Here is a 19,345-nt window from a genome sequence, read left to right as displayed (position 1 = left end):
AAATAAAGCCAGAAAAGTTAAGACAATATCAAACAAACAAATACCAAGTACCAACTGTATTAATCAGACAAACAGTAAAAATTAAAATCTCGAATGTCAAATTATGTAAAGTTTATGCTCGCATATTACTAGCTAGTAGCTGTGGTGTTTTACAATTTATGGAATTTTTATCCATGGAAAATAAACGGAAATACTCAATATTTCACTCGGAATCAGTTCACTTTATTATGCGAAGAATTTAAAAAAACAAAAACAATAATTCCAGTTATGGAAATTGACATTCATCAAGCAGTACTTGATAGAATAATGTAATTAAATATTTATTTTTATTTCTTCTAAGTTGGTGCGTATAAAATATTGTAAATTACCTATATATACGAGTATAATTCAAAGGAAAAAAACATAGGACTGATGTAAAATTTCGTATTTTTACCAACACTGATTGCTTATCTCTTATGATTTATCAAATCTCATTTTTAAAAGCCCAAACTATAAAAATCAATCCGAAATTCAGCCGTTTACGACAGGAGTCGGTGAAACAAAAAATATTCCGGTAAATCCTATAACGTTTACCGGTATTCTTACCGTAAACATATACTAACGCGCGTATATATTATTATATATTTTATAATATACTATATACCCGCCATCATGCTGTCGGCCAATTATATTATATTAGATTAAACGATAATGACATACCTAATTGTTATATGTGATGTAGGTATATAAATTATAATATTATGATTAATATCAAGCATTGAGCATCGCGTCGCCGTGACAGCGATTTCGTCAGAACAGAATATAATATAATCGTGTCAAATTTTATAACTTAAACCCACCTACATAAATATAATTATATTAATATAGGTATACCGTAATATATTGGGCCATGGAAACCGACCAATGGCTGCGAGCCGATCCGCTCAGCGTGGGCGTGGGCTCGCTCGCCGTCCCGTTTGCGCGAATTCGCTCAAAGTCCTTTGCACATGTCAGTGACGTTTGCGAACTCCTCCGCGGGTGTCGGGTACGCACATTGTGAGTTGTGACATTGTAACAGTGTACGTCGTTATTCGTTAGTAATAATAATAATAATAATAATTTAACCTCAGTGCGTTTTACTGGTGCTCGTCGTTCCGTGCAGCAGACTGCATCACTCACCGCACCGAAAGTTTCGTGGCTATTCAGCAGGTACATAATATACGTATATATAATATATATATATATAAAGAGAGACAGAGAGCGAGGTGAAGTAGCTTCTAGCTCATATCGATTTTAAATATTATATAAATATTATTATAATATGCAAAATATTTAATAGGAATATTGATAACTTAAAGAGACAAACAGATCTATTAATAAAGATTATTTTAAAGTTATTATAATATATGACTTGAAGCTAATTTTCACTGATGTATGTTCATATAATAGTAAGTAATCAAAATATCAACATAATTTAATCAATTTTAAGCAAAACCAACAAGTACATGTAAAACATTATTTATCTTTTAAAAAAAAATTTGAGTTTTAATTAAAATTACGTATATAACGTTTTTAAATAAATCTCTATATTTCAATACAGATTTTTTTCTAAATATTAATCTGTAAATATAAATCTATCTGTATTTAAGTTTTACTTAAAATGTATTAAATTATATAAATATTTTAATTACTTATACAGGTTATATCTATATACAAAACGAAACAACTTCAATTTATGTATATTATAATGACAATAATTATAAAACTATATAAATTATTGTTTCATAGTTATAATGTAGGCATTCTATGTTATGTACTATGTAGTAGGACATTATTATGGAAAAGAAATATAAGAATATAGTTATCAAAAATAGTATTAATTACATAGAGAGAGTCATTTAATATATATTACATCTGTATACAGATACGAGATACAATATGAGACCTATAAACAAGTATGATTTTGTTCAGAAAAATATATTAAATTTTTATTTTTTTATTAAGTAAATAAAGTTTATAAGTTAAATAGGATGATTCATTTAAAACCATTGCAAAATTATATACTTACCTACTATTTAACTATAAAATTACCTAATTGTTTTCATTAGAGATTAAATAACAACAACAATGTATATGACATTACGAAGCTTACCTTAAGCATAAAGTATCTACCGTGGTTGATAATCTACTTATGTCGTTGGCTCTGTAACGATATAATCGTGATCGTCGCGGAATAAGTATTAGAAAAAAAAACATTTTGTAACGTAAAAATGTATACGTATGTACGTTCAAGTATTGTTTGATGTTCTGTGATGTATATGCACATAATATTCACCTCAGATAGTTGCTGTCATATTATTATTATTCTATTGTATAATATAAATTTAATATACAATATTGAATATTTTCCATACTACCTACTCTAAATATTTTCTATTTAAATACGTTTAGAAATTAAATATTATTAATTTAATACTTAACTTATTATAATACTATTAGTACATTATTATCAGGAATGAAAATTTAGTGCACTATACAATAATACAAAATTACATTATGGACCTTATGCAGTAAAAATTAGGAATTTATGCACTAAAAATTCTAAAATATATATATGAAATTATGAAAAATAAACATAGTAATATAAATTATAATTATAATTTGTATAAATTATAAATTTTAATTTGTAGGTGGGTATATTGCTAAAGATACAAATAAAATATCAAATCTTTATGTAAAGTAATGTAAATATAATGTATACCTATAAAAAATTAGTAAACAATAAGTTCAGCGACATTTTAATATGATCTTATTGAAATCTATAGACGTAATTTTATAGATGCATATTTTGTATATAAACTTTTAAATGGTTTTATGGTTTTACCGACAGACGATAGTTTATTATTATTGCAAAAGATTTCATTTAACGTATCATCAATCGTAGTAATTTTCACGGTTTCTATATTGAAACACAAGTAAAATAATTTGTTCTAAGCAATTATATACATTGAATTGTTAAGTTTCTGTAACGAGTAATAAAATGTTGACTTTTTTATAAATGTTAGTCAAAATTATGCTTTGAATGTATAACCCATAGTAGATTAATTATGTAATATTCATAATATTATGTATTGACATGTTTAAAATTATGTTATTTGTACTCTTGCCCTTCACGGGCATAAACAATTTAATAATTGTATTACAATTCTTATGTTATTGACACACGTAACTTTTTATACAACTTCTATTAAACATTTAAAATGAAAGTTCACGCAAAACTAGTTTACAATAGAGTTTTTATTTATTACATTTCTAGATTATTTTATTAACATTTTAGAATATATATTTTTCTAATGCATTTAAATTGAATGGACCTAAATATTCCAGAAAATATTTTCCAAAAACTTTATAATATATAACTTTCATTCTCCCGTATATTAGCATGTTTAAAACTAATATATTAATATTATTATTTATGTTGCAAATTGTTTACACGGTAATCTAATTGGTAATACTTTTAGATATTTATAGTTAGAGGCCATAGAGCATTTAGATCTTTTTTTAGACATTTTTACTATTTGATTTTGTTGTATTTACAGGTCATATTGTATTATTTCATTATTTGCATCACTTCATGTTATGAAGCCATATTGAAAAATTGTTTATACAATGCATTGTATACGCGCCTACGGTGTATACCTACTGTTTATTGTATACTATAAAAATAACTTAAATGTCTTGTATACCTACACATTATTAGTAATATTTATATTGCTATGTACAATGTACATAATAAACAATAATTACTCCTAATGGCTATAATAATTTATACTATATTTATTTTTAGCAATTACAATAATTGGAAATTATATTCAAACAGTACGTTTGCTTTAGTTATAGAGAATAGTACAATAGATTTAAAAAATAAAAATAAAAATAGTTTGAAAAAATGTACCTTAGTAAAATAAAATGTTTATACTAAGATACCATAACTCAAAAGGTTATCAATTTTAGCCAAAAGCCCAAGTCTATAATTTTTTTTTTTTGATTATACAACAAATTATCTAAAAAAAAAAATATACAGTTATACGCATTATATACCCACTTAAAACACCTATTCAAAATAAAATGTACCTATATGGCTATATTTAGATTAATATTATTTCTCGAATGGAATTTGTATGGAAATCTGTTGTACCCGCGTAGTACGTATATTGGGGATATCCCGAGTGCGTCCCGTTATTAATTTTTATCTTTTTTATAGCCCGAGTGCGTCCTCTGTCCACAGCTATACTGTGCTAATACCAAGCTTACTTAAGATACAGGTTTGACGATCGAATATTGTGGTTCAAATCTACAATTTTAATACTTTATAGGTACTTAATTTTTACAACTATGAATCATAGATATACTAATAATTAATGATTGTGCTTCAGAAGTAGTGGCCATACATATAATCGAAGAATTAGATGTCGAGACATTAGAAAAATTTGGATCAGTTTCCAATAGAGTAACAAAAGGTATCGAATTTTCAAGACACATACTCGTATATTAAGTTCATTGTGTTAATTTATTTCAGTTTTTTTTTGTGATAGAAGTGGAATATTCACGTTCATCAGAATTTATTATGGTCTCCTCCCTAATATCGTCTGCGTCATTTTGAACAGGGTATTGAAAAAATTTTTTTATGGATCCAGATTGTATTTTTATCGCACTCTTTTTTTCTGCTTTTCTTTTTCTATACTCTGCACCTGATAAGCGTTGTCTATTTGACATTTTACTCGTAAATTCAATAATCCATAATAACCATGAAAGCTAAAAATAAAACAAATTACTTGTAATTTTATGAAATACCTATTCAAGTGTTTAAAGAGGTTAATTATGTATTTAAAAAACCCCCATTTAATATTTATTATATTTATTATAATATATACTGTGTTAAGTCGTCAGTTTTCAAAATATAATTAAAATCGAGTTCGACAAAGATATAATAGTATTTTCTACTGCAAAAGAAAACTAATATGAAATTCGAAAAATGTCCAAAGTAAAATGCTAATCAGATAAAGTTCTCTGTCGAAAGAATATTACCCATTTGTGGTGATCAGAATAAAACTACAAAAAATAATAATCATATCAGTTATAGTATAAGTATCTATATGTACGATAATATTATTATGCACATTTTAAATAATTTGATAACTACACAATTAAAAAGCGCATTTCTGTTTATATAGAAACAAAACATAATACTATATAGTCTCTATAATACTAAATAGTAAATATTAAATTTAATTACATTTTACATAGGTATACAAATTATAATCAAAATAAGACTTACCTATATTAAAACTATAAATCTCACGATGTTGTAATGATCAAAGAACAGACTATAAATAAATTATATTAAAAATGATAAACTTTATACGATAGCATGTAATACAAATGTAACAAACTAATAAATATCGCAACGGTTTAGTGTATAGAAACCGTACATATACAATATGTACAGCGTTGGAATTTCCTTTACAAATATTATTGGAAATTTATATTATCTAAATCGTTTAATAAAATCTTGATTTTTTATATTTCGGAATTATAAACACATGGTCAAAATTAGGTATAAACTTACTTACCTGTATATATTATAAAATGTTTTAATATGAAGTTACTGGTATTGTACTTATTTAATACGAATATAAATACATTTCATCATAACTATTTAACTTATGATTATAATTTATAATTTGTTGTAATTCGAGTACTGCCTTAGCTAAAATGCCACTCATGGGTATTCAGACAAAAATACGCACTTTTTAAGTAAAAAATATCCAATATCCACCCAATTATTTGGGACTCAGTTTACCACTCCCGCTATAGCCCAGGCTTCCCCTGCCTTCCGCCGGCCCTGACTATGATCGTGAATCACTGGAAACGATGGGTCATGGATAAGAATCACAAAATATTTTTGGAGTGTAACATAATATGTGTAAGCCAGTTCACCTCCTCGAGGTCCACCTTGGATAACTCTCAATGAACTGGGACCCACTAAGGCTATGTAAAAAATGTGACCTTATTTTTTGGGACGCACTCGCCACTCGGGAAACTCCCCGTATCATATTAAGTACATCAATTGTAAGGACTAGTATACTATAATTATACTAATCATAAAAACATTATTAAACTGTCGTCCACACACTCTCATCACTACGTATATATACATGTATTGATAATGAATCGCTCGATGCGCTAAACTATTGTGTTGTGCAGAAAACCACCCGCCCGACATGACAACGGCTGACAAACGTGCTGGTACGCGTGCGGCAGTGCAACCGTCGTCGTCGGCCGCCGGCTGCAGCGAATCCGCGGCCGAGATGAGCCGCAAGTACCAAACGGCATTCCAGTCGTTCTCCATCGAATCACTGATCGGCGGCGGCTGCAGCGAGACGCCTCCGCCCGCGGCCGACGCAAACATTTCGCCGCCGCCGCACTACTTGGACGCGGCCGCCGCGCAACTGCAGCAACGACCGGCGTCGTTGGAATCGTCGTCGCCGATGTTGAACTTTGATTATCTGAGCGTGTTGCGGTTGCAGTCGGCCGCAGCAGCAGCCGCCGCGGCCGCCGTCGGTAAATCGTTCGGGCCGCGGTCGCTGTGGCCGTACTTGAGCGACGCGGTCGCGTTTCCCGGGGCGCCGCCGCCGCCACTGCCCCCGCCGCCGCCGCCGCTGTGTTATCACGATTACCACCGCCGGCAATTGCTACGCGACGTCGTCAACCGGACGACTTCTCCGCCGCCGCCGCCGTTTTTCGGACGCGACGCCGCCACCGACGACGACGCGGACTCGGGTGACCCCGCGAATCGCGACTCGTCAAACGCCTGCACGTCGACTGTCGCCGATGTGGGCCCCGACGGCGGTGGCGGCTATGACGACGACGACGACGATGACGACGAAGACGACGACAACGGCGGCGTCGGCGACGGCGGATGTGCGAGAGACAATGGCCGGGACGTTGACGACGACGAGGACGACGAAGACGACGTCGACGACGACCCGCGGTTCGGTGAGTTTGTCGTCGCAGTTATTATATTTTATTAGTAAGGCTCGGATTTATATGTATATATGAAACCAAAATATGTATTTATGCTACCAAAATATGTACGTAAATATGTGCTAAAAAACTCAAAATATGTATTTTACTAATATGATTATAGTAAAATTATCAAAAAAACGTATTAAAAATTACAAATTATAAATAAAAAAAAGCTAAAAAACAAAAATATTAATTATCTTGATTACAAATTATGATAACATGCATTTTTAAATTTTCAAATTCAAAAGAACATAATAATTAGCGGCATTTAACCAAGTTGACAATTGGTTGTAGGGAAGGCTTATCCTGGGTACATATTTTTTAAATATTTTGATACGGCTAGGAGCTTTTAAAAATATCTTTTTAACTGTAGATATTAATTCGTCTATTTTTGTAAATTTTGATCGGGTGGTTTCTGCTATTCGGTGAAATGCGTGTGCTAAATACGTTAAATAGATCATTTAATGCACAAATTGTCGAAATATATAGGAAAACTCATATAAATTATTATTTTGAGAAATATGTATAAACATGTACTTATGGCAAAATATGTAAATACATGTAAAATAAAATATAGTTAATTTCATTGAAAATCCCTAGAGACGAACTTATCACTCAACTAAATTAATTTATCAAGTCACAGTAAAAATATGTATTTACATATAAATCCGAGCCCTATTTATTAGCTATATTATGTTAGCCTGTTATGATTAGAACAAAATATCTGAATAAACTATACGCATTGAGATCGGTCAGTGGCCATTGTGGCCTTACGTATTATGCTTGACGTGACCCTGTGTCCCGCTGTCCCCGAAGAACCCAAAAATGTTCCGCTTTGAAAAAAAGTCACAACCGAAAACATTATGATGGTATGCATATTGTATACCGAATATGTACCACTACTGTACACTGATATACATTTTGTACTGTCAACAGTATAAACCCTCATAGGCAATAATATATAGTCTATATAATATAGTCCAGAGATAAAAATGATATGAGAATAAGTACCAAATTAAAGTCGTTATTTCGGATTTGCGGATTCAAAGAATATAAAAAAAACTAGCCAAATAATTTGATCTATTATCATAACATTTGTCTGTGTTTTTGTTTTGTCATTTTTATAAATGAAAATTTTTTAAATTTATTTTCTAATAAAAACGCACTATGTTTTACTGTATTTTTTGTGATGTTATTTTATGCAAAACATATTTTGGTTTTCCTATTAAAATTTACAATTGTTCCGCTTTGAGTAAAAAAAAATATAGTAATGTTAGTTATGCTACATTTCGACATTTATAAAATTTAATTTTTTAAAACCATCCGACGGTTTTTTCCGTCGCGTTTCATCCGTGACATATACTGTCCATATTGGTTATTGTAGACTATAAATTATGTAAAACGAAGTTTTTGAAACGAGAATTCAGCCGTATGCATTTAGTATTTTAGTGTGAGTTTATAAACTGATTTAAGCAAAAGTTTGAAAAAATCTTGGCGAATAAAATGTTCAATTAACATGAAAAAAATCACATTTTCCAAGAAAAAATATACATTTTTTGAATGTGCAGTGTTTGGTAGACGTGTACGTACGATTTTGCAACATTCGTTTTACCACCAAAAATCATATTTTTTTTATTTTGTATATTTCCTTAGCTTCCCTTCCCCTAACTATCATATTTTATGAATTTATTTTCATACAGTTAGTGTGTCATTAGTAAATTTAAATAAAACCCATTTGATTAAATGGCTTTATTCATCTAATGAATCAAAATCTGTTTTTAAAACAAATATGCCTACATCCGAAATTAAATAATATATAATCTAGTTTTATGACAGTAAAGTTATTCAGACACTTGAAAAGTTATGTAAAGTGGAAATGTCTAGTTATTGCACAGGGTTGTATTTCTATATTAAATTTTATTATTTTAATTATTAATGATACTAAGTAAACTTAATTTATTCAATTAAAATATTGTCTATAGTATACTCATTCGTTGTATTTTAATCCATATTTATATATATGAATAATAATAACATTCATATATATTAAGTTAATTTTACATGACACGTCGAATTATATACGAGTACATATAACAAACCTGCTAATAACTTTTAAATTTCTTATTAAAAGTGTTTTTAAATGTAAATAACTTTTAAAAAAATGTTTAACTCGCTTTTGTAAAAATATATCTTACAAAATTGGAAAAGCATGCGTTATAACTAAAAACTATACGCCTACATTGAATTGTTGTGCATTAAATGTTTTTCTTTTCGAGTATTCAGTTTCCCGGGCACTTAGCTCACTATAATAATATGTCTATTGTACTAATATTATATTGTCGACTACTGTCTGGTCACGCAATATTCCCACAAATGCTCAACTATTGTTGACTATTCTATGACTGCCCTCGATTTCATTTACTACCCACTTCCGTCTTCCAGTCATCTACCACAATACTACTAAATAACTAATTTTTTAATTGATGGCAGATAAGACGATAAGAGTGACTTAGATGCTGAACGGTTTTCATAAATTGAATGTTTGATATACCTATTTGTTTTTATCCATTAAGCAAATTCAATATATACCTTCTCTTGTTTCATCTTATCGCTATAAAATACATATTCATTAAACAAATTATGTACAATTTCTGAAATTTGAGTTAAAAATTAAATTTAAGTTAATATTAAGTTACTTTTTTTTTAACTAACTTTTAACGTAATAAATTACATTTTTAACATGTTAAATCAAGTTAAATTAACTAAAATTTAAAACTTTATTTAACCCGTTCATTTATTACTTTGTTGGTTTAAGAAATATTAGTATTATAAAAAAAATGTATTTTGTATCCCAATAATTATTTATAAAAATACAATCTGTCAATGAATACCTGTGGAAATATAATTATTTTATTTATTTAAATATAATATTATTATGCTATGTATGTACTCTTATTAGTTTTATTGTGTTTATACTTTATACGAATACCCTAAATATTGACGTGTAGCAGATAATAGTAGAATTTATATCATTTTTGTATTTATACTATTTTAACTCTCCCCTTCTTTAATCAATGAAAGAAGGGTTGGATGAATCGTCAAATGTCTACTCTAAATCTTCAGTAAATACTGCTAAGTATACTACATCTAAATTCCACATGGATAGTCACATGGGCGCAGCTATCTATAAGCTTGAAATAATTTTCTGATTGTTCATTAATTTTGTATGTGATCTATTTTTCTTATAGATTTGAAAATAACTACATTTTTAATTAAGTTAATTTTCTTATCCATTAATTTTTAACTTAACGAAGGTAGATATAACAAATATATTAGTTTATTTTTAATTTAACTTAACAAGTTAAAAAAATCGTTAACTTTTTCAGTTTTGCAATTTCAACAACAATCAAATTGCATCAAACAATGAAAAACATTTGTTTGATGATTAAAATCTATAAATTATAAAAAAGAATGTTCGAAATACTTATTTGAATGCAATTAATATTCATTAACTTTACGAAAAAATGTATTTTTATTATTGAACTCCTTGTTAGTTACTTCTTTTAGTACAATAAAATAAAATACAGTAGATTGCTACTATAAATATTTGAATCATAAATGCATTATCATAAATTCTTTAATTAAGAAAACTTGTATAAAATATAAAATGTTAGAAGTTATTTCAATTTTTAAAACTATATTATGTTAATAAAAATGGTTTTAATAAATATAACTGATCAATATTTCATTTAATTTTCCAAAATAAAATATAAAACCAATAAAACATAGCTAAGTAAAATATAAATTTATTTCATAGCAATACCATTGTATACTTAAAATGTATAGGTGTATATTTTGCATATTTGGCAATTATTTATATATATATAAGGTGTAAGTTTTATAATTTTATAAAGAAAAACTTAATTTTAAATAGATTTTTTAGACCTGAGATATTACTGATATTAGTATGATGGTTTTTATTCATATAAAATTAATGTTTATGTTATTTTCGCCGATCACTTGTATTGTTACTTATTGGAACACCACAAGCGTGATTCAAAAAAATAAATCGGAAAAGAAAAATAATAATAAACAATTTATAATTTTAGCAATTTTGCAAATATTATATATATATTAAAATAAAAAGATTTTTATTTAATAACACTATGCTTTTTATTTTTTTTCTAATGCAGATTTTTAAAGCATATTTAATGGTTCATAAATACATACATACTTCAATGATTTTTAAGGACATAAAGACACTTAGACACTATAGGCTTAGTTATAAATATGTACGATTTTTAATACGATTTGCTTCATACTGTTTCAAATTTTCTATTTTTGTATTGTATAAAAAATGCAAAAATGCATGTTTTTTATGGCATAAACAATGTTGTAGGTAAACGAGTTAGTCGTTCAAGTTATCTATTTAACAACTTCATTGGCATATTTCCCCGGTCATGGATCTATAAGAACAAGGAAGAATGATTGGACTGATATTGTCTTCATCTCTTGTAATTTTTCGGTTATTATACAAGAGAGAAGTGTTTATTTTTTTCACAACTATATTTATTTGTATTTTAAAAATTCTGTGAACATTTTATTTTCTAGTAGACTAAATGCTAACAAAGTTTCCAATACCACCTTGAAAGACCTGAAATCCAGTCTGGAATATTGATCTGTCATTCAGATTATTTTTCTATTTTATCAATAGTTTTTTTTAGTTTAATAAAGGTTTATACCGCTTTAGAGTCTAGACCGTTTCTTGAGAAATAAAAGCAAGCACGGTTTTTAACGAGTTCTGTGTATTATAATTTAATTTAATGAACCTAATATTTAATTTGTTGCTTTCAAATGTATTATTATCGTAACACAAAATTATGTTAATATTTTTGTAAATGACGTGAATGTAGGAATTATAATTTTACATACCTATCCAGATTATTTATGAAACAAGAGTAACGATTAGTTGTACCTTCGTGCTCCAGATGCCGACTATGATATTTACACTATTACACGTTGAAACAAATATATAGTAAATATAACGAAATTTAATAAATATGTGTTTTTAAATATATGATCATTTTCAGGAAAATGCCTAAATGATATAGGAATTATTCAAACAAGACAAAACACAATTGCGCAGTCTTTAAATGAGAACAAGTCTCGCCGAAGAAGAACAGCATTCACGAGTGGTCAGCTTTTAGAATTGGAGCGGGAATTCCAGGCTAAAAAATACCTAAGTCTAACTGAAAGATCTGAAATTGCAAATTCATTAAAGCTTAGTGAAGTTCAGGTAATAATATTTATGCAATATTACTATAGTAAAATATGATGATTATGTTATACAAAGAAATTCACATAATATAATGCGTGTGTGAATATTAGGTACCTATACATAATATTAATATATTATATGATATATAATAGTGAATAATTAATAAAAACAATATACCATCATATAAAACAATAAAATAGATGAGTAGGTAGGCGCATATGCATTATAGATAGATATATTCATCTCATATATGAGCCTTAAATTTGATAATAATCAGATAAGACGTATGTACCTACTAACAATTTAATTATTGCGACATAATGTATAAAATATAAGTATTAAGTCATTTAACTTTTTATACCTTATTATAGGAAAATAAAAAAAATTGAAATCTAATCTAAATAAACAAAATATATACATAATATGTATTTGTAATTTAAAATATTAAACGTTATCATTAAAATAAGTTTTTAGATAATTTTAAAATTATTTCGAATGTCATTGTTGTAAAACTAATAGGTATAATTAAGACATTATGTACTTTTAACCTTAGTCCTTAAGTAATCCAAAAGGGACTTGAAAAATATCAAGTAAAGATATTAAGAAACTTACGTACAAATTACTATTTATCTGTTTAAAAATAAAATAGCTTTTAAAGATTCTATAATAAAAAATAAATCTGACCGACTAAAGTACCCCATAAAAACCCGTTAGTCTGACTCTAATCAACTAACTAAAACGCCTCTTATATATATTTCTTATCGTTAATCTTATGGCTGCTCCTAATTTTTTTTCTTAAAATAATCACACATATGCGTATTTTTTTCTTTGCTGTCTTGAAATCTCCAACGATAACTATTAGCATTGATTAAATATTTAATCAATGCTATTAGGTAATGATCGAACAATAAATCGCAACTATATGTTGCCACTGCTATTGGAAATGTGCGATGTATACTGTATATGTAGATAAATGCTTTTTCAAATTTAGAACGGTGAAAATATTAATTATAGACCTAAATTCCTGTATTCATATAAATATTTTTCTCTTTTGGATATTATTTAGGTATATTACATTCTGACTTCTGAGTTTAGTTATTTGTAAGTTGTAACTAATATTTTATACAGTAATTTATCGTATACATAAACATAATACATATAAATAAGTAAAATAAAAATAATAAAAACGCATCTCATGCCCTCATGGTTCTCTAATATATTTTATTTTATATCGCATTATTATTATGAATGTATATAACAACTGGATTTTGATATACTGAAATATAACGTAAAATATGTGATATTATTCCTTGGAGTACATTAAAAAAATCACGCCTTCTAATAAATTTGCTCTTTTACTTTCGAAATATTGACTATTTTTCTTTCACAGAGCCATATCAATATATAATATGATTTACTGAATGTTTAAACTTTTTATAACACGAGAATTTATAAAAATTGAATAACACTATATCGTATTATCGTTTTTATAACTGCTATTAGAATTGTATAAATAAAAAACTCGTAGAACACCCAATGTTAAAATGAATAAAAGTTTACCCTTCAGACAACTACTATACGCTTTGCACCCTCTTTTGAGTGGGAATGTATGTCGTGCGGCAGAATTAGCATAATCATAGGATATCCGCTTTTTAATATTATGATTGTCAGGAAACAACACAAACGTTTTATAAATACAATATCTCATATAGGTGCCTCCTCGTTTTTAAGAGACAGCCATTTTATCAATATAGATTGTATTGTACTTATATAATATATCGTTACACTATAAATTATAATGTTTTTTTAACATATTTTAATTGTACAGTTTTGATAATCTTCGTCACTAATATGGGGATGGATTTTATACAACTTAACGATTTAGAATAAATCAAAAACTATATTGTATACGAGTACCCAATATATTATATTATTAATTAAAGTTATATTTATTTTCCGTTCGTTTGCCAATTTTTATTTTTTTTTTCATTTAAGAGTTTGTTTTGTTTTCTAAAAAAAGCATAAAAACTGATTAGGCAGACAACTTGATTTAGTTTTAGTCCGCGTGTGACACAAAAACTCTAAGACTATAAATATTCATCTATTATACATGATTATTAATGGTTAATTACAGCTAATAGAGTTGGGCGTACCCACGTTAATACACGTTTAATTCATAGCAATTCTTAACATTTATTATATCTATAAAAGTAACAATAAGAAGCTCTTTGGATTCTGAGTTTCGTTAAATCTATTGATTTTACAATAGTAATAGTTATTTTTTGTGTGTCATCATCAAATTTTGGAACAGAAAATTTGTTTCAATCTTTAACTATTATAGTAGTTTCCTGATGCTTAGTATACTTACCTACTTTGAAGAGTAAGGATTGGGAAAATTTATGTACAACGGAAAACGGGAGTATTTACGCTTTACGCATTACGCAGCACAATGCCACAATGTATTGATACAATTGATTTTGATTTTTGTTCTAATTCAGAAAGAAATAATCATAGATACCTACTTTCAGTTTTAACTTTATATTTGTGTTAATATTTTCTAGTCGTGATATAATTTTAAAAATATTTATAGTTTATGATGAAAAATATTTTGGTTTTTAGTTAATAATCTTAAAAGTGTAAAGCAATGTTTCTAGTAGATATTTATCTTTTTCAATTTATTTCATAGTTTATATATTATATTATATATTTATATATATTTTTAAAAATTCATAAAATATTCTATTTTAATATCTTGTATAGTTAAAAAAAATGTAATATAAGATACCTATAACATATATTATACATATGTGATATGTCAATATTATATTATAAGTAAATTAAAAATTGATTTTTATAATTTTAATTAATAAATGTTTGAAGTGAAAATTTCAGCGTGATTATTATTATTATATTTACATCTCAAACAGTAAATGATTTTGTAAATATATAAAAATTCATAACATTTTATATTTTAATAATTTGTACCTAAAAATTGTATACACCATTTAATATATTACTAGGTATTAATTAAGTATAAAAAAATATTTAATTTGAAATTATTACTAATAGTTATTATATATACTGTATTACTGTAATACTGTATACATATATTATATTATATAGTATATTAGTGTCATTAATAAAAAACAAAAGATGACATAAAATACCCTTAGAGATAGATATTTACACATAGTCTTTACTCAAAATCGTTGTTCATATCAAATAATTTTAACTAATTTCAATCCATCAATTACAATGACCTGCTCATAATATAAGATACACTTAAAATCTATAATGCAGCAAAGCATTTTATTTTTCATTAATGGTACCTTGGTACCTATGATCTGATGACTAATTCGTTATTTTTTAGACGTACAAGATATATTTTCTAAAATATAAGTATAAAAATCGTTAATTTGTATTAGTTTATTTATCTACTTTAGTTTCTTAATGTTTTTTTTCTTTAAAGGACGTCATAATCGTATATGTGTTGTCTCGGCTGATAATAAATACGATGGATTAAATTTGGTTCAGAAATTTCAATTAAAATAGCAAGAATTTAACCTTATTTTTTTACAATATTTTATTTTTTAAGCAACTTATGAACATTTTTAAAAAGTAATATTTTACTTATCTACTTATAATTTGCTTTAAATAAAAATATCGTAAAATCCCACGAAAAAACACAAATAATGTTCTTCCTTTTATATGTTTGAAATAATAGAACAATTCCTTCTATAAATAAAGATTATTACACAGAATTGAAACTGCTGAACATAAAATACTTGATATGTCGTTCATTTGTAAGACGGCGACAACTCAGAAGAGTGGTGGTGCACTCTCGATGTGAATGTATAAAAATAAATAAGATTTAATTTCCAAAAAAATGGTAACTGATAAAACTCGGTAAACGGTTATAGACCTTATAAACTATTTAAATATACTACATTTCTACGATATGTACATGTCTTAGACGCTAAACGACAATGTTTCTCTTAACTTGATAGTATAATTGCTCGTTCATAATTTTTATTTTTCTCTCTCTTATGTATGTGACATCTACAGGTGAAGATATGGTTTCAAAACCGAAGAGCGAAATGGAAACGGGTCAAGGCAAGCTTGTTATCCGGGAACGCGTGCGGTAACGATGGCCAAAAGAGTAATGCTAGTGTGAATGCGATACGCGGCCGATCGAAATGTACAAACGGCGTCGTCGGCGGCGGGGCGGGGAAAATCGTCGTGCCCATTCCGGTGCATGTCAATCGGTTCGTGGTGCGAAGCCGACACCAACAGCTGGAGAAATGTGCTTCGGGTTTTGCGCATCTTCGGCGTGACAGTGACGCGGACTTCAAAATCAAAAGCCGGCTACAGTTGTACACGTCTGCCATTCTATAGTCTGGTGTTGACTACGGCCGTTGAGATCAGCCTTTGAACAGACACATTATACTGCGGAGTACCTACATAATAAATTATAGATTATAATAACAAAGCACGAACTTCGGAAAGAAACTTAAGATAAATAATAATAATAAATAGGTATAAATCTCGATATAAGAACATTCACCTATACGTATAATGTTATTACAATCGCAGTGACATTTCAGACGGTTTTAAAATAGGTTAGTACTTGATACCTTTTTCAAACTTCGGTATACTAATATAATTTAATAAATATTATAAGTAGGTAACCTATGTTGATATTTTACATTTTTGTACATAAGATAATAAAAATATCTTAGTCAATAGGAAATTTACAAATACAATCAAAACTATATACTATATTAACTATATTTTAATAATACGTTGTTTTAGGTTATTTTAAATATTCCAATAACAGTTTTTAGGTATAAATGATATAATATGTTATATATTATAATACAACAATTAAAATATAAAAAACACCTTCTTATGGTGAAATAATTCGTTAAAAATAAATCTTAAAAATTATGGTAATCTTATTTATGAATTAAATCCGCTTAAAAAGTTTAAATCCTCCTTAATCCAAGTCCTCCGGTTTTTTCAGGCGATTAGATTTAAAACACTCTTTTTTACAACTGCAGTGTTGTCTCGGTTTTGTACAAACATAAAGTATAGCAAATTTGCATTATTTGCTTTTACATTCAGGAGAATCGATTTTATGTAATTAATATTAAAGTTAATTTAACTTTTATCGAACTTAAATTTAAGAACGTTATTTATGTTTATACGTTCACGTTGGTTTATTATGACTTATGAGTACTTTTTTTTTAAATATTTCACATAAGTATATTACTCATAACTCAAAATTAAAGTATTATAAAAAATAACCAACGTATAGAATGTTTTTACCTATAGACTAAATAAATCAATTCGCTCTAGTATTAAAAATATAACACACAATTTTTTTTATTGGTAGTAAATTTACTTTTTGTCGGACCTACATTTGGAAGTCGAAAAAACATACATGAGTGATTTGGCGTCCAATAATAATTAACTATTTCTTTCTTTTTATATTAACTAATGTAATTGTTTTTTTATACAAATAGCAGATATTCTTTGATTTTCTATTGATAAAACAATAGCAAAACTACGATAAATTGATTTTAAATACAATAATGTAAATAATGTATATGAAGTGTAGAGAACGAACTAGAATTTTTTCAAGGAATTAGATTTATTAGAGATTTTAACAGTAACAGACAAACACTCATATAGCAATTATTGACTCATAAAGGTCATTTCATTACTCATTTTGTGATTATATTAACATTTTACTTAATGTCGACAGTTAAATGTTATGGCAATATGCCATATATACTCCGATAAGAATAAATTTTGAAATAAGTTTTTGCTTCATCTCAACATGTAAGGTCCTATAGATACTATGTACAAAATGACTAGAGCATAGTTTTTTTTTAAATATTATTAAGTAAACACTCTTAAACTTTTTGTATAAAGAATTTCTACACCATTTAAAATATTAAAGAGTTTGAGCTTAACGAATTTAATTTATATCATAATATTGTCATCACTTCGAAAGTTTGAATCCCGAGGTGGACCAGATATGAAGTTAAAATATTACAAAATATAGGAATTCACACTGTATAATGAACTATTAAATTTAGTTATTTGTATAAATATGTTTATTTAATAACTTATTAGTTATTATTATTGTGATTTGTATCTGTAAAAAATATAGCAAATATAAGATCTTATATTTTTAATTTAGGTAGGTACTAGGCAGTTAATTTTTACAAATAGAACAAATTATTTATTTAATTAATCGTCAAAAACATACAAATAGTATTTTGGTGATTAGTGTAGAACATTGTAGACGAATGTAAACACGAAAATTATATTTAACGATTATATTCAATATGCTCTACCAGAAGGCGTACCTAGTACCTACCTTATACCTATCTATATATTATACAAAATGCGTATTATGTTTAAAGTACATAAATATTTTTATAATTCTATTCTCTCTTTTTTTTAATAAAATAATATCATGCGGTATACGCATAATACATATATATATGTTTGAATTTTGAATATGCATTGTAAATATTTATCATTATTCATTTAAGTAATTTATTATATTATTTTTATTCTTAAGTTTATCTTCTATAAAATATAAATAAATAAAATAGATTTTAATTAACTATGAAATATTAATTATTATTACTTTGTGTATAGATATTGTAAATATAATATAAATTATAAACTATAATCGTCACATGTTACATGCATATTGTAGCAAATAATACGGTATACTCGTGTAATGTTTAAATTTGTAATATATTATATGAAAATACTGTACTTATAAAATAAATAGATGAAAACTTTAAAAAAAAATGTAAACTAAACGATGATGAAATTAACCATGAGCATTGAACAAATTGGTTTATACGTCGATGGTGTACATTATTTTCAAATTTGGTTTGATATAAGAGGGATATCAAAATATTGTAACGCCACTGGTGGTCTATTTATAGTCGTATAATGGATACAGGTAAGTGT

General features: G+C 27.2%; 1 protein-coding gene across 1 annotated transcript; it reads left to right on the top strand.

The window, feature by feature from the left end:
• The first annotated feature begins 1,002 nt into the window (after nt 1–1,002).
• LOC132927849 (homeobox protein GBX-2) lies at nt 1,003–18,876 on the top strand. Its single transcript, XM_060992436.1, has 4 exons — nt 1,003–1,188; nt 6,247–7,038; nt 12,159–12,364; nt 16,412–18,876. The coding sequence occupies exons 2-4, from the start codon at nt 6,264–6,266 to the stop codon at nt 16,739–16,741; spliced, it is 1,311 nt and encodes a 436-aa protein (XP_060848419.1). The 5' UTR covers nt 1,003–1,188; nt 6,247–6,263; the 3' UTR covers nt 16,742–18,876.
• Nucleotides 18,877–19,345: the final 469 nt, after the last annotated feature.

The sequence above is a fragment of the Rhopalosiphum padi genome, chromosome 3 (genome assembly GCF_020882245.1).
Source record: "Rhopalosiphum padi isolate XX-2018 chromosome 3, ASM2088224v1, whole genome shotgun sequence".
Taxonomy (NCBI): Eukaryota; Metazoa; Arthropoda; class Insecta; order Hemiptera; family Aphididae; genus Rhopalosiphum; species Rhopalosiphum padi.
This window is presented reverse-complemented; position numbering and strand designations above follow the sequence as displayed.

Coding starts and splice junctions, on each gene's coding strand:
- LOC132927849 (XM_060992436.1), top strand. CDS start 6,264: ATGACAACGGCTGACAAACGTGCTGGTACGCGTGCGGCAGTGCAACCG. Junction 7,039..12,158: donor CGACGACGACCCGCGGTTCG/GTGAGTTTGTCG, acceptor GATCATTTTCAG/GAAAATGCCTAAATGATATA. Junction 12,365..16,411: donor TAAAGCTTAGTGAAGTTCAG/GTAATAATATTT, acceptor TGACATCTACAG/GTGAAGATATGGTTTCAAAA.